Source organism: Marmota flaviventris, chromosome 17 (assembly GCF_047511675.1).
Source record: "Marmota flaviventris isolate mMarFla1 chromosome 17, mMarFla1.hap1, whole genome shotgun sequence".
Taxonomy (NCBI): domain Eukaryota; kingdom Metazoa; phylum Chordata; class Mammalia; order Rodentia; family Sciuridae; genus Marmota; species Marmota flaviventris.
In genome coordinates, this window is record NC_092514.1 from 33119996 (window position 1) to 33136839 (window position 16844).

Sequence of the window (16844 nt, forward strand, 5' to 3'; positions counted from 1 at the left end):
GGAGTCCCAGAATGAAGTCTGGCCTGGTGGCCAGTGCTCAAAGGGAGCCAGTAGATGCCAGCCTGGTCCGGGGGGGCCTGCTCCCTGCCTGGCTGGCTCGATGGGGCCATAAGAGTGTCAGCGAGGCTCGTTAGAGACGTGACATGCTGCGGCTTTCACTGCTGTCAGCGGGAGAGGGCTCTGGATTCCTCAAGATGCTTTAAAATAAGACAAAAAGACACAATTATGCAGCCAAACGGAGGCAAGGCAACTGCATACAAAGCAGGGCTTTCTCCACAATCAAGGACCACAACCCCAGCTAGACAGCACTGAGGTCTCACCTTCCTCCCCAGGCTGCAGCTGGGAGGCATCTGTAATTGGATGCTCCACTGCTCCAGCTTTTGGATTATTCAAACCGCAGGATTTCCAGAAGCCTCGGGTTTCAATGAAGGATGCGACCAGGCAACAAGATGAGCAAGATACCATTTTTCACCCTTAAGAATCTATTTCAGCAATGCACATGGCCAAATTAGAAACAACAGTGATAATAAGATTAACCAACACACATTGAGTGTTTACTACAAACCAAGTGCTTTTCAAAGTGCTTTACACATATATATCGATCCATTTAATCTTCACCCCACTTAATTAGTCACTGATATCATATTATCACCTCTAGTGTACAGATACAGAAACCAAGGCACAAAAAGGCCAAGAATGGGCTGGGGCTGGGGCTCAGCAGTAGAGCGCTTGCCTTGCATGTGCGAGGCCCTGGGTTCGATCCTCAACACCACATAAAAATAAATAAAATAAAGATATTGTGCCCAACTACAACGAAAATATAAATATTTTTTAAAAAGCCAAGTAAACTTATTCAAGTTTACTACAACTAAAAAATAAATATATATTTTTTAAAAAGCCAAGTAAACTATGTGAATAGCAGTTAGGTGGCAGAGCTGGGATTTTTTTTTTTTTTTTTTTTTTAATACTGGGGATCAAACCCAGGACTTTGAGCATGCTAGGCAAGTGCTCTACCACTGAGCTGCTACACCCCCAGCCCCAGAGCTGGGATTTTTTTTTTTTTTTTTGGTACTGGGGATTGAACCCAGGGGCGCTTAAAACTACTGAAACACATCCCAAGCCCTTTTTAAAAATATATTTAGAGATAGGGTCCCCCTGAGTTGCTTAGGGCCTTGCTAAATTGCTGAGGCTGGTTTGAACTCACAAGCCTCCTGCCTCAGCCTCTTAAACCACTGGGATTACAGGTGTGTGCCAACACACTCGGCCAGAGCTTGGATTTGAATCCAAGTGAAGTGAGTGATCTCAGACGGCACGCTCAGGACGACCATACCAGTGCATTTACACGCTGGGAACTACATGCCAGACCCTGCACAACCTATTTTCTGTACATTATTTTGCTTAATTTTCACAACACCAAGTGAGGTATAATCATCTCTATTGTGCAGAAAAGAAAATGGGTTTATAGAGTGGTGAAGTAATTTTGCTAAGGGCACAAAATAATGAGCAGCCTACAGCCTCACTGTAAACCCAGGTCCTTCTGATTCAAAGCCAGGCTCTTTACTTGGTACAGAGTCCCAGCTCAGCTCATTTAATTTACCAGGGTTTATAGAATTCAGATCTGGAAAATCATATAGTCCCATAATGTTATTTTAGAGATGAGGTGCTGTAGCCTTAAGAGATCACTAGTTAGTGGTGAGATGGGGTAGATAGTAACTTTGGTCCCAGAAAGAGCTGGGTTCCAATGCTAGCTCTATCCTTTATTAGCTGTGTGATTCTAGGCAAATGACTCAATGTCATTGGACTTACTAGTATGTAATGGGAATAATAATAATACTTAGATGCGTGTGATGGCATATGCCTGTAATACCAGTGGCTGGGGAGGCTGAGGCAGGAGGATCACAAATTCAAAGCCAGCCTCAGCAACAAATAGGCACTAAGCAACTCAGTGAGACCCTATCTCTAAATAAAATACAAAATAGGGCTGGGATGTGGCTCAGTGGTCAAGTGCCCCTGAGTTCAATCTCAGAACCAAAATAAATAAATAAATAAATAAATGCTTAACCTTACAGAATTGTGCTTATAGTATGTTTGTAATATATACTTATTCTAACTACTTGACATGACAAAAACATACTATTATAGTCCGATAGCTGTTCCCAAATTACAAATTGATGGTTTCAGACGTCTGCTTACAAGTCTATTTTTTTTTTTTAAGAGAGAGAGAGAGGGAGAGGGAGAGAGAGAGAGAGAGAGAGAGAATTTTTTAATATTTATTTTCTAGTTTTCGGCGGACACAACATCTTTTGTTTTTGTATGTGGTGCTGAGGATCGAACCCGGGCTGCACGCATGCCAGGCGAGCGCGCTACCGCTTGAGCCACATCCCCAGCCCCACAAGTCTATTCTTTATGACTTGACGTGGTGGGGTAAGTGGTAAGTGGGTTGCCAGGACAGCTCCTGAAATCTAATCAACAGACGAGGACCTTGAAAACTGCATTGCACTTCTGGGATTTTCCTGAGTAACGCACTTTTAAATGTGTAAGATCCCCAAGGAAATCACATTTCTCAGACAGCTGCACCATCAGACACTTAGGACTTCCACTCTCACAAAGAGACTTAATACACGACTAGATCAATGGCATCACAGACAAAATAGGTTTCCATGGTTTTTAATTCTCAGATCCTTTTCACTGTGAGTGATTTAATGATTTTGCATCTGGAGCAACGCACCTTGCTGAAACAGCTTGTCATTTTTCCTTTCAACAAAATCCATCAAAACTTCTGATGATGTGGCAGGCGCGGTGGCACCATACCTGCTATCCCCAAGACTCAAGAGGCTGAGGCAGGAAGATTGTATGTTGGAGGCCAGCCTCAGAAACTTAGTGAGACTCTATCTCAAAATAAAATTTTTAAAAAAGGGATGGATGTAGCTTAGTAGTGGAATGCTTGTCTACCATTTGCAGGGACCTGGGTTCAATTCCCAGTACCACACACACAAAAAAAAATACTGGTGATGTGTATCTGGTTTCGTTTCATGGTTGGGGTTTTTGATTTTGGTTGTTATGGATGATTTGCAGAGCAGAATATGCCCATGTGATCCACCCTCATAAAAGTCTCAGAACTTGAGAATCAACTGATTCCTCTGGGCAGATATTCCATATATCTCTCATTTGCTCTAAGAGAGAAAGCATTCCTATTTGGGCAGAGATGAGAAAGGACATTGAAAGTGTGTGCTCTGTATTCTTTGGGGGAAAAAAAATCTTTGTCTCCTCCTCCTCCTCCATCAGTAGAATCTGCTGGGAGCTCTGCTCTTCATTGTCTTGCCTCTAGGGCACAGGGTGATAGAGCAGCCACCTAGAGCATTGTGCATTGTGGCAGTGGAAAAGAGATCTCTGAAGAGTCTCCTATCAGCACTAAATTCTCTGATTCAGAAGTTGTGCACGTCAATTCTTTCACACTCATTGGTCAGGCCTAGGCAAATAGTCCCATCAGATTTCAAAGTAATCAGGAACATAATCCTGCCTCTCATATTCCTAGAAGACAAAAGAGAATCAAAGTATTTAGTCTGTAGTCCTAATGACTAACATAGGTCTTGGTTAGTTGGGGAGGGCCTATTTGTCCAGGTTTTAAGCATTAGCCTTTTACTTCATTGCCTCCCTTCAGAAAATGATACATTCCCACCAGGAAGAAGAGCAAAAAATGGCAAAGATTCTCAGATGGACATGGGAGTAAGCAAGAAGGGTGCATCAAAAATTCAGGGATGCATGAAGTTTGAAAAAAGGATTCAGGAAGAATATAATAGCTCTTTTTTGTTCCCCTTTTCTTTTCTCTCTCTCCCTTCCTCCCTCCTTTCTTTCTTTGGCACTGGGACTGAACCCAGGGGTGCTAGAGCACTGAGCCACATCTCTATCCCTTTTTAACTTTTATTTTGAGACAGGATCTCACTAAGTTGCTGAGGCTGCTCTCAAACTTTCAGTCCTCCTGCCTTAACCTCCTGAGTTACTAGGATCAGAGGTGTGCATCACCATGCCCGGCTGCCAAAGGCACTCTTAACTGAGACCCAGTACCTAAGTCTACTGGGGAAGACTTCATAGATGAGGTGGCCTCCTAGCTGAGACCTGAAAGATGAATAGAAAATTGTCATGTGGACAATATGGGGAGGGCATTCCGGGGAAATGTAGAGAGACATGAGAGGGCATGGTGTGTGAGGAAACCACAAGCAGTTTCAGTACTGCTGCAGCATGGAGCACATGCAGGGGAAGGTGGAAATGAGGGTGGAACAGTTCACAGATGACCTGGCACCTTTGTATTTAAGGAGCTCAGATTTTTCTCTTGTAGGTGACAAGAGAGTCAAAGATGAGTGAGAGTTGGGGGTGCAAAATCTGACTTGAGGGTGCAAAATCTGACTAGGGCATAGCATTGTCTTTACTGTGGAACATAATCATGGGCTGGAGAGGAAAAGCTAGAGGCAGAACAATCAACTGCTGTGGTGGTTTAGGGGAGTGATGATGGAACATGCAGATATGCAAGCATTTATTGAGCACCACCCATGTACTGGGCACTGTGTCATTCTGGGGCTACTAAGAAAAAGAAGGCATAGGTCCCTTGTGGTCATGCCAGCCACAGCCTCAGGGCATGAATGAGTAGGGCTCAGGGAATCTCAAGTGTGGGTATTGTAACTCCTACCCCAAGTCCAGGACACACACACATAGGGTTTGGTGGCGCCTAGAGTACCTAAGGCAGAGCCCCACAGTCTAGCTATTTGAACAGGGCCCCAGGGCCAGCGCCATGATGGGAAAGTGACCAATGCCCCTTTTATATTCATGTCTCCCCCAAATGAGTCCTGATGTCCCGTGCTACATCTGCTTCCATTATTTTAAATCTCTGCACAGGGCAAATCAGAAAATGGAATGGCATTGTTGTGGAAAAGGCTACACTCAAAGATCCCCCTCTCGGAAAAGGATTTGAAATTTTAAAAAAATGGTGGTGATCACACAGCTTTGTGAATGTACCAAAACCCATGACTGTACACATCAAACGGGTGAACTTTATAACCCGTGAGTTCTCTCTCTCAAAAAAGTTAATTTCATTGTTCCAATTAGAGGGGAAAAAATAACTCTACCACTTAGCCTTGAGCAATTTGAGGCTATTTAGTTAGTTAACCAACCAGGGCCTCAGATTCCTCATCTGCACAATGAGAATGGTTAGGGAGCCCGTCCTTCAGGAGACTGTTCTGAATATTCAATGGGAGAATGTAGGTAAAGCACTTAACCTACTGCCTTGCAGAGAGTAGGTGCTAAATATATTCTAGTTCTTTTCCTCCTAGGTGCCAATGAACTTTTTAAGACAATCTTTTGCTAGCAGATGCAAGATGTGACAGGAGCTCCAGGCAACTTCTCTTCAGACAGTCTTGTCTCAGGCAGACTACAGCGAAATCAAACGGGAAGACAGAACAGGAACTGGAGCTGACTCTCACTGTAGAAAGACTGCAGATTTTCTCTGCAGCTACACAGTGCAGAAATAACATGGGAGGTTCACGTGGAATAAGTACAGCTACACACAAAGCAGCCGCATGGAAAGTCACATGGCACAGAGATTTCTGCTTATAATTCTAGTATGATACACAGTCCAGTGTCCAAGACAGACAACTTGGTCCCAATTCCTGGAAAAGTCCACGGGGCTATAATGTAGCCCTGGTGGGTAGAGATGATAGATGCTCCATCCTCTTTGATATGGGTTCTTTGAAATCAGAACGAATCCAAAACAAATTTCACACAACCAGAATTTTCTATCATTGTACCAATGCAGGGAAGTTTTTTTTCACTATGCTTTTCATTTGTGACTATTCTAAAATCCACCAGGTACTTAGCAAGTGCCTGCCATATGCTCAGCACTGGGAAAGATATCTTTATGAGAGAAAGAAACAAACCATGGCCCCTGCTCTTGAGGAGCCAGCTAACCTCTCAGTTTTGAGAGCAACGCTTCACAGCCATGGTGCCTTGCACAGAGCAGTGGTTCTGTTGTTGTTTGTCCATAGGGTCAATGAATTAATAGATGGCACAATAATAATACAATTGTGCAGTGTGGGGCTCACTCTAAGAACCACAAGATGGGTTGGAGTAGTTAGAAAAGGCTTGTGCCAGAGGCTGCTAGTTGCCTACTCAATATCAATTCTTCCATTTTTTTCTTGTAACAGAGCCCCCATTTTATGTGAGGTGGCCACATGCCCAGATTAAATACTACATTTCTCAGCCTCCCTTGGAGCTAGAGGTGGCTAATGAGATAAAACCAGAAATTGTTAAGAAAGACTTCTAGGAAAGTGCTTTAAAAAGCAGGTCAAGGGCTGGGGCTGGGACTCAGTGGTAGAGCACTTGCCTTGCATGTGTGAGGCACTGGGTTCAATTCTCAGCACCACATATAAATAAATTAATTAAATAAAGGTCTATCAAATATATATGCAAATCAACAGCCTGCCACTAACTCTTATGCTCTTCTTCCAGTTCTTCTAATCCCTGCCTGAAACATAAATATGATGGCTAGACCAGAAGCTCTATTAGACCATGAGGCAGCCTAGAAAACAGAAAGACTCAAAAGCCTGAATTTCTCATGATCACCAAACTACTTACCTGAACTACTTACCTCTTGGAGTTCCTTTACATGAGAGATAAAAATACCCCTCTGTTGTTTAAGTCACTTTTTTTCAAGGGTGGGGGATCATATGCGGCAAACCCATATCTTAACCAATACATGGAAAAGCCAGACCCCAAAGGAAGCACTGGCTTTGGAAGGAAGTAGAGATGGGAGGGCATCTCAAATGCCCAAAGACCTTGGCAGGAAAAAGCATTAGCTGAAAGCAAGTGGTAGAGAGTAGGAAATAAGGAGAAGGAGGCGATAGCACTGCAGATGTTAGGGGAAAGGAGTTAACTGGGAGGGACCAGGGACTACAAAGGACTAAGAAAGCTGGTCTCTCTCTCTCTCTGGAGAAACAAAGTACCTTTGAACTGAGAAAGGAGAGGAAAAGGGAAAATAAAGAGGCCTGGGGAACTTCATTATGTGAAGAGATGCAGATGGGAACAGTGGCCTGGGTCAACCAACTGGGTCTTTCTGTTTTAAAATCAGGATCTTGTGGGGCATGGTGGTGTAGGCCTGTAATCCCAGTTGGGGGCAGTTGTACACCACTGTAATCCCAGCAGCTCAAGAGGCTCAGGCAGGAGGATCTCAAGTTCAAAGCCAGCCTGAGCAATTTAGTGAGGCCCTAAGTAACTTAATGAGACCCTTCTCAAAAATAAAAAGTAAAAAGGGCTGAAGATGTAGCTCAGTGGTTAAGTGCCCCTGGGTCAATCTCTGGTACCAAAAACAAAAACAAAACCAAAAAAGTTGCTCTAATAATACCATCTAAGATCTACTAAACACCACGCCCTGGCCCTGTGCTAGGTACTTCCTGCATAGGGTCTCATTTAGGTTTCACAAGTCTATGAAATAGTCCTATATTATTATCAGTCACTCTCATTTTGTAGACAAGGAAATTGAGGCTTTCAGAAGGGCAGTAACTCACCAGCATAATCATGGTGTCCCTGCAAACTGGGTAACACCAAGCTGGGCAACACCATTTATCTGTAGTGGCAACCCCTTTTTTCAGATGAAGAAGGGATTAGTCCCAGTGTTTCAGAACCAGGAAAAAGTATGAAGAGCCTGACATTTTTGGGAGGAGGGGTACTGGAAATTGAACCGAGGGGTGCTTTACCACTAAGCTACATCCCCAGCACTTTTTTTTGCGGGGGGGTGGGGGTGGTGGGGAACAGGATCTTCATAAATGCCTGAGGAGCTTGCAAACTTGTAGAGGCTGTTCTCAAATTTATAATCCTCTTGCCTCAGGGTATACACCACCATGCCTGGCAAGATCCCGATTTTAAAACAGAAAGACCCAGAGCCAAATACTGAGCCAATTGCTTTGTGAATTAGTCTCTTCACCAGAAGAAAAACAGACCAGTTTTCGGGCTTCGTTGTGTTGACTACATGGATAAGAGAAAAGCATGTTAAACCCACCCATCACCCTTGGCTGGCAGGGAAAGTGTTCATAAGTTGTGGGGGGGCGGGCGTAAGGTGTTGGGGTGATCTAAGGTGGTGGGGGTGAGGGGTGGAGGGAGAGCCAAGCAAACAGGAATGCAAGGTCCATTTGAGGACCATAGTAATCCACTAGCTCATATGTCTCAAATAATTTTTTTTTCAGTACTGAGGATTGAACCCCAAAGAACTCTACCACTGATCTACATCCTCAGCCCTTTTTATTTTTATTTTGAAATTGGGTCTCAGTTGTTTAGGCTGGCCTCAAACTTGTTATCATTGTGTCTCAGCCTCCTGAGTAACTGGGATTAAAAACATGCACCACTGCACACAGCTTCAAATAGTTTTTTAATATCTCTCCACAACAGGGATTGGGGGAAAATTATTCTATCACAGTTAAAGCTAAAAATTCAATACTTTGAATTGAATTGAGTTATTCAGACACATCCACTGAACACTAGGAATTCTTCCTGGAGCAAAAATCTCATTAGTCATTGATGGGAAGGTGAGGAAACCCATCAGCTTACAAATGGGCTAGGTACCTAGTAGGAAATGCATTTCCAATAAAGATTAAAAACAAAATGTCTCCATCAGCAACCTGGTAGAATCCAGTGGCAGAGAAATCTGCGATCACACAGCTGGCACAGGATAGCATTACAGGTTGGATGGTTGAAGTGTCAGCTTTGCCAGGCGTGGTGACACATACCTATATCCAACAACTCGGAAGGCTGAGGCAGAAGGATTTTCAAGTTCAAGACCAGCCTCAGCAACTAAGTGAGGCCCTAAGCAAAAAGGGATGGGATGTGGCTCAGTGGCAAAGTGCTTCTGGGTTCAATTCCCAGTCCCAAAAATAAATAAAATAAAAGTGTCAGCTTTGTAAACTGATCCAAGTTCAAATGATGATTCCACCACATGCTAACTGCGAGACTTTGGCAAGTTTCTTCTCAGCCTCAACATCTTCACCTGTAAAATGGGACTAATCATTTCTGCTCACTGAAATGGCTGCGGACCTGTAGGAGATGGTCTGTTACTCCTGCCACTATGACTTTGGGGACTGAGGCTTTGGTATTTACTTAAAATTCCAAGAAAGAAGAGGCTGCAGCATATAATGGAAAGAGCTTAGATCTGACCTCCAAATCGCACCTTGTGGATCCTAAGCATGTGACCTTGAGGCTACTTGCAGGAAAATATTTTCTTCCAGTTCTAGGCTCTTGAATGTTGCCAAGGTTCTAAATAATAATCTTCAGTAACGAATATGATATAACCATAGTCACCCATTAGAAAGTTGTTTCTTTAATCTAAAAACTAAGCATTTCTATCCAGGAGCCAAAGAGCCAATGAGAACCATGAGGTGGCGGGGCATCACCAACCTGAACAGTCTCAGCATGATGTGAGATCTTGATAAATGCTTGCTGAGCAGAATGGATGGGCAGGTGAATGGATAGATGAATGAAGGCATTCCAAAGGCCAACAAAAATAGAGAGCCTTGTTTTCACTGAGCAAATTTTAATGCAAAGAGAAAATGTTACCCATTTAAAATATTAACATTATTTGGTTTATCATTTGAACTGGAACCAGAATATCAATGAATAGCTTCTGTTAGTCAAAGGATGCCAGAAAGCCAGGCACAGTAGCATGTGCCCATAATCTCAGCTACTCAGAAGGCTGAGGCAGGAGGACTGCAAGTTTGAGGCCAGCCTCAACAACTTGGCAAGACCCTGTATCAAAATAAAAAAACTAGAAGGGCTAGAAATGTAGCTCAGTGCTAGAGTGCCTCTGGGTTCAACCCCAGTATTAAAAAAAAAAAAAAAAATGGTATCCCTAGGCTCTGAAAAGCCATCTCCAGGCTTTGTTAGAGAACAGCACTTTGGTTCACAAGGATTGCAGACACACAGGGGAAATCACAGGCTGCAGAAGAGATGCATAAACCTGAGAAAGACATGTCTCTCAACTCCTATGACAGGGGTGCTGCCAGGGAAGCATGTCAACATGCAAGGAAAATACAGAGCCTCAGGGTGCAGGCATGCCATTTTGTCTACCCAAGGGTGCCCAGAAGAGGTCTGACATCCAGCTGTGAGGCTGAGACCACCCTTAAGCCCTATAGATGGGCAGCATCCCTGATGGGTGATCCCAGCAGCAGATCTGAGGTTTGCTGGGATTTTAGTAATAAAGAAGACTATAGAGGCTCAGCAGAAGAGTGCTTGCCTAGCATGTGCAAAACACTGGGTTTGATCCTCAGAACTACATAAAAATAAACAAAATAAAGGTATTGTGTCCAACTACAATATATATATATATATATATATATATTTTTTTTTTTTTAAGAATACCATAATAATGCACACATACACATGTATGCACTCCATGGTAACTATGAGCCAGGTGCTCTGTTAAACTCTTTAAATATTTTCTTATATGTATTCATTCATTTGTTTATTTTGCAGTACTGGAGGTTGAATGCAAGGGTGCACTACCACTGAGCTACATCCTCAGTCTTCTTCTTTCTCTCTTTCTCTTTCTTTCAGACAGGGTCTTGCTAAGAGGCCCAGGCTAGCTGGCCTTGAGCTGGTGATCCTCCTGCCTCAGCCTCCTAAGTAGCTGGAATTAAAGGCAAATGCCACTGTGTGTGGCTATTTTCTTGTATTTAATCTTCTTAAATATTTTTGGCTGTAGATAGCAGTATCTGAGACAATACAGCTTGGTGTTTGAAAGCATGGACTTGGGATCCAACTTCCTGGGTTCGAATCCTTAGTAATCCTTTTATAGGCTGAGTGACTTTGGGCAGCACTATGTAAGTTTTCCAAGCTTCATGATTCTTATATGTAAAAATGGAAATAATAGTAGTGCTGTCCCCTGAAGTTCCGTAGCATAAACAAATTAATATGGATAAAGTGCTCAGAACAGGAGCTGGCAAAAGTAAACCCTCAGTAAGTGTTCACTATTCTTGCTATTCCCACCTGAGGAATAGAGACAGAGGTTTGGAAAAGACCAGGGTGGCTTATCCATGGCTTCATACCTAGTAAGGATCAGAGTCAGGACACAGAAGCAGATCTGACTTCACAGAACACAGGATATGACACAGTTGTCCTGGCTCTGCCTGCCTGGGTTCCCCATTCATAGCACCAACTCATCCCCCAATTTTAACCAAGCCAGCATGGCCTAGTCTTTTCATGTATCAAGATGCTAAAAGAAAGATACTAAATGAACTGGCCTTCTAACTTTATTGAGACTATGATTTTTCCATCATGTGTGCAAAGAGCCCTCAAAGAGCCTTCAGACAGGGTCTTGCTAAGATTCCTAAACCCTCTTGGTTTAGGGATCTGTCCCTTATTTAAAAGAAAATGTCCCTTTTCCAAGGAGGGGAACACTTTGCCTTTGAGCCTTTTTATATAAGGCCTTGTATACTCTCTGTCCTTGAAACCCTGAGACCTAGGCAAAGCCTATTATTGCCAATAAAACCTACCCTTCAGTCAAGTCCTCTGGGTACAGATACTGGGTGTGATCATTGGCACAGAAAGAGAATAGTATGAGGACCAATCCAATCAAAGAGCCTCATCAGCCAAGATTACTACCTCCCCTTCTTCCTGGGAGGTTCTACAAAGAGCCAGAGTAGTGCTAGGGAAAAAAAAATATGGTAAAAACATATGTTATAGGGCTGGGGATGTGGCTCAAGTGGTAGGGCGCTCGTCTGGCATGCGTGCGGCCCGGGTTCGATCCTCAGCACCACATACAAACAAAGATGTTGTGTCCGCCAAAAACTAAAAAAAAATATATATTTTTAAAAATTTTTTTTAAAAACCCATATGTTATAGACAACCAAACCATCTTTGATCCCAAATGATCTGGAAGTAGGAAGCTTTGAAAAGTCAACTAAAAAGAAAACAAAAACCCCATAGCAGTGGTTAGTTGACATTCATGGCTGCTATGTGCTAGGACCTGCTCAGATCTGGTTAGAGATAATATCCTGCCTAATCCCCATATCAACAGTATAGCATAAGCAGTGTTTATCAGCCCCATTTTACAGAAAAACAAGCCACAAAAAAAGTCAAATAACTCTTCCAAGGTCACGTAAGCAACATGAGTCTGAGGTCATGGTTTTAATCAGTGTTTGTATACTCACACATATATATACTTGAAATAGTTTTAAAACAGCATAATATTCAGCACTACTATGTGCAATGCACTTTAATGTTTTGTTCTTTTTCTTTCTTGTACGCGCGCCTCTCTCTCTCTCTCCCCCTCTTTGTGTGTGTGTGCTAGGGATTGAACCCTGTGTGTTGTGCATTCTAGGCAAGCCCTCTACTATGGAGCTACACCCTGAGCTCTGATGTTTTTCTACTCTATTTTAATATATTTTTAAGTTATAGATGGACACAATACCTATTTAATTTTATGCAGCTGAGGATCGAACCCAGTGCCTCACACATGCTAGCAAGCGCTCCACCACTGAGCTACAACCCCAGCCCCTATTCTATTTTATTCCTATGATGTATAACATTCAACAAATGTGTCTGGAACACTTAATGTATGTTAGATACTGTTCTAGGGTATTGGGCTGCAAGAGGCCAAAATCCCTGCCTTCCTTCAGCTCTGATTTCACCAGAGAGAGAGAGACAGAGAGAGAGAGAGAGACAGAGAGAGAGAGAGAGAATCCAATCCATAGGCAAAATCATAGCATCTGAGGTGGTAATTTGATGATCTGCTATGGAGGGGGAAGAAAGAAGGGAAGGTCAAGGGTGATCAAAGAAGACCTTGCAATGCTTTCTCTGTCTGATTTCAGTGGGCTGTTGCCTACAGTGTGAAAGCCCCTGCCCTTGATTGTTTCACTCCAGTTCCTCCCTGTATGTTTGAAGAGTCTTTTTCCTAGACTGTGTGCATGTGCACACACATGCATGATGGTGCGCATGTATGTACATGAGTATATGTGCATGTATATATGCGTGCATGTGTGTGCATGTGCAAATCCACCCCTATTCACTTCCTCACTGAGGAGGTTTGAAAGACTAGAGGCAGGGCCTCCACCTGAGCTGTAGAATCCCCTACACAAGCTTGCCCTGCAGGGGGGGTCTGGTGTGGGACCTGAAATACAGCTCTGGCACTAGTCAAAGCCATGAGTGCCAGAGATGTGCTCTGGCTGGAGTCTTTAGTCCAGAAGAAGGAGAATATTATCATCAATCTATCCAGAGGGGGTACCTTTTACAATTCATTAGCCCAGAGGCACTGTCAGTTTCTGATTTGCATCAAGGTCCCTGTATGTGCTAGAGTGATCTTAGGGAGAGAGACCACACAGAGAAATAAAAATCACACCTGGGGGAAATTCCAGTGCACTGGGCACACCTGAAAGAGTGATTGATGCAGGTCTTGGGGGAGATGGGATTGGAGCCAGCTCTGAAGCAGCTAGAGCCACTTGGGTAGCCTCCATTGAGGGCATTTGGAACTTGGCACCAGGATGAAATCTTCAGATTCTTGCTTTAAGTTAAAGGGGCACATAAAAAATGTTACTAGCATGGATGGCAAAAGCATTACCTATGGGAAAAGCAGCCAATCTCTGCTAATGAATAAGTGTAATTGATCAAAACAGATGACTTGCTGGACCTTCCAAATGTGCTTTTAGCAAAGCGGACAGTTTCTCATTCAAATGCAAACTCACCCAGATAAGATCTAATAATGGAGATTTTGGAACAATCCCAGCATCAGTGATTTCTTCTCCTTTTTTTTTTTTTTTTTTTTCTTTACTGAGCAAGAAGGCATCATCCTAAATTCCTGGATGTGGTTTGACTCAACTAGATACCAATATATGGCTGTCGGGACTGTGACAGTCCCCAGGTACAGCAAAGAGCCAGTCACATGCCACCCCACATCACCATCTGATCTTTCCTCCTTACCTCATTTCCACTCCCCGAATTATGAAGAGCTGGGTGGTCATTCAATCCAATGTAATCATCCATTTATTCAGCCAATATTTATTGAACACTGACCACCACAAGGGGATTCAAAGATGACTAAGACTAGACCCTGTCCTCAGAAAAGGGGAAAGATGTGAGGGGAAACAACAGATGACAGAAGCCCCTAGCAAAGGTCTCAGTTCACCTGGGCAAGCACTTAATCTTTCTGGGCTTCAATTTCCTCCTTTATCAAGTAAAGGCTCTGGACTAGACAGGATCTCTGGGCACTGGGCCAGCTGAAAACTACATAATTCAAAGCTCTGCCCTCCTCTCAGGCTTCCAGGCTCCTAGGAAGCTAACAAACCCAGATTAGTTTTCTAGGAAGGTGAAAAGTCAGCAATGGGAAACTGGTGAGCATTATGCACCCTTTCCAGAGTGAATTTGGCCCCAGAACACAAGATAAAGGTTGGAGAAGATGTGAGATAAGTTCAGAAAATTAAGTAGATTTATAGACTTCCACACCAAGGACCAGGAGATAGTGGGGGAGCCACTGGATTTTTATATAGAAACTAACAAGTTGGCACAAATGAATCTGGTGAATCTGTGGAGGTTTGGCTGGAGCTGGGCGGTGGTAGTAAGTGATACTGCAACGGAACAGAAAGGCCACGACCTGAAGTGAAAGGTTCCACCGGTGGTCAGGCCAAGCCCACTGATCCATCACTCCCTGCCATGCATGGCCATCATACTTATTTTCATAAACTCACCCAAGCCCCAAATTCACTTTGCACTCTTTTTATAAGTTCCAAAAGTGACTGTAAAGTCAACAAGTAAAGCTCAACCCCCTTTTTCCGAGGTACCCGAGATTAAACAAGACCACCCACCAAGGTCTGCCAGGGAGGAGTGCCAGTAGATTGTTTGGAGGATACACTGTAGAGGGATCTGGGGGGTGGGGGTGGGGGGTGGGGGAGTCGCCTACCTGCAGAGAAGCCGTCCTCGTGGTCTGAGCTGTTGTGGCTGCAGTCGCTGCCTCTCTCGGGCGAGCTGTGAATGGGCGAGTCCTTCTCCGGCACCCACAGAAACCTCTTGCGCCCCCACTGGGGGAAGTGATCACGTACCCCGCGTCTGGGAGGCTCATCCTCCGCCGGGAGCTGGGCCCGACCTTCCTTGGCTTCTGCCTCCAGCTGCTCTAGGTCTCGGCTCCGGCGCTGCTGCCGCCGGCCCCCGGGGAACAGGTGAATCCAGCGGTGAGGGCTACACGCCCGCGCCGGCTTCTCGGTCTCATCGCGGGTCCCGAACCGGCAGGGGGCCACAAGCAAGTGGCCGAGGACGAATTTCTCGTTCAAATCCACTATCTCGAAGTCGTGATCACTGCTGTCGCCCCCATCATCCGCGCCGGGAGCGTCCGGCTCTCCCTCTTCCGAACCCCTCCCTGCGCGGGTCCCTGAGGACTGCTCCTCCCTGGGCAGGGTAGGAACGGTGCCATCGTGGCCCGGGGGCGCGCAGTCCTCCTTTAGCCTGAAGAGGAGGCGAGGCTGCACTAGCTGCTGGTGGATGGCAGCAGTCAAGCTGCGCACCGCGCCCCCTCCCTCCGCCGGCACCGGCCAGGTAGGAAGATCTAGGCACACGTAGGGGGGAGGCTCGGCCTTCCCCGCCTCCTTCGAGTCCGGCTGCGAGGTGCTTGAGGAGCCTGGTGAGCCTGAAGGGCCTGCGGGGTCTGCGTCGCCACCCGCTGCGCCCTTTTCCTCCAGCTGTGGCGGAGCCCTCCCCGGCTCCGCTGGCGCCCGCTCCTCCGCCGTGGCTACGGGGCTGTCGCCTTCTCCTCCCGCCGGATCCTCGCAGCCTAGGTCCATCTTCTTCCCGGCCAGGGCCGCCTGCAGGTACAAGACTTTGAACTTCTCCTCGGCCAACACCTGTTGCAGCCGCTTCAGGTTGACTTTGCAGCGCTCCAGCTCCCGCTCCATGTCCAGCACCGACTCCAGCCTCATGACCGGTGCATCCTCCCCGGGGAATTCGGCCTTCCAGTGACGTTCAAACTCCTGCGGGTCCCACATGCTGGGCGCCCCGTCGGGCCTCGCGGCCCGGATCCTCTGCGCCACAGCAGGCTGAGGTCGCGCCGGGCTCTCCCAGGGAAGCCCACGATGGCGCAGTCGCCAACCTTTCGCTTCAGCGCCTGAAGAGAAAAAATAAAGTTTTTCCCCTTCCGCCCTCGTGCCTTTTTTTTCTTCTTCTGGGTTTCGCCTTCCTGACGTAAGCAGCTAGCCGCGGTGGAGGCGGGAGCCTGGGGACCCTGGGCCCGCCCCGGGCAGAACGCGTGGAGCCGGCGGTCTGCGGTCGCTCGGCTGGGCCCGGCGCCCCACGGACTCGGGCTACGGGAAAGCCGTGGCGGGGGCGGAGCCTCGGTGGCGCTGGGCCAGAGCCCGCGGGCGCGTCCCCGAGCTGCCGGGAGCCCAAGAGAGGGCCACTGAGGGGCGGGCCTGCGATTCTGTCCACCTCAGAGACTCTGGCGACACCAGGTGCTGGCCGCAGTAGGGCCCGCTGGCACCCGCCAGTCTCCTCTTGCTGCGCAGCTCCCGCCGCAGCGCGCGGTCCGCGCCCCTTCCTGCATCCGAGCGCGGGGTCGCGCGGCCGGCAGGAGGCGGGAGCCCGTGTGAGGGAGCGCGCGGGGGCGCCCTGGGTCCCTGCCAACCTCCCGCCGCCGGGCCCTCTGCAACGTCGCCTGCCCAGAGTCAGGTTGGCGCCCAGGACCAACAAGGAAAAGGTTCGAAAAAAGCGATGTGGCGTGGCGGCGTGGGCAGGTGTCGAAGGCAGAGGTCTGCTGATCCACGGTGTTGCGCTGCTCAGGGATTTAAGGAGCTCCTGGAACTAACTCATCCAAGATCACACGGCAGCTTAATCCT

General features: G+C 46.3%; 1 protein-coding gene across 1 annotated transcript in view; it reads right to left on the reverse strand.

The window, feature by feature from the left end:
* The window catches only part of Abr (ABR activator of RhoGEF and GTPase), a 189504-nt gene extending 173396 nt beyond the window's left edge, over positions 1–16108 (reverse strand). The window contains exon 1 of the mRNA XM_027924429.2: positions 14924–16108. Coding sequence (XP_027780230.1) covers positions 14924–15998 — 1075 coding nt within the window. The 5' untranslated portion in view covers positions 15999–16108. The remainder of the gene's footprint in view (positions 1–14923) is intronic.
* Between the last annotated feature and the right edge of the window lie 736 nt (positions 16109–16844).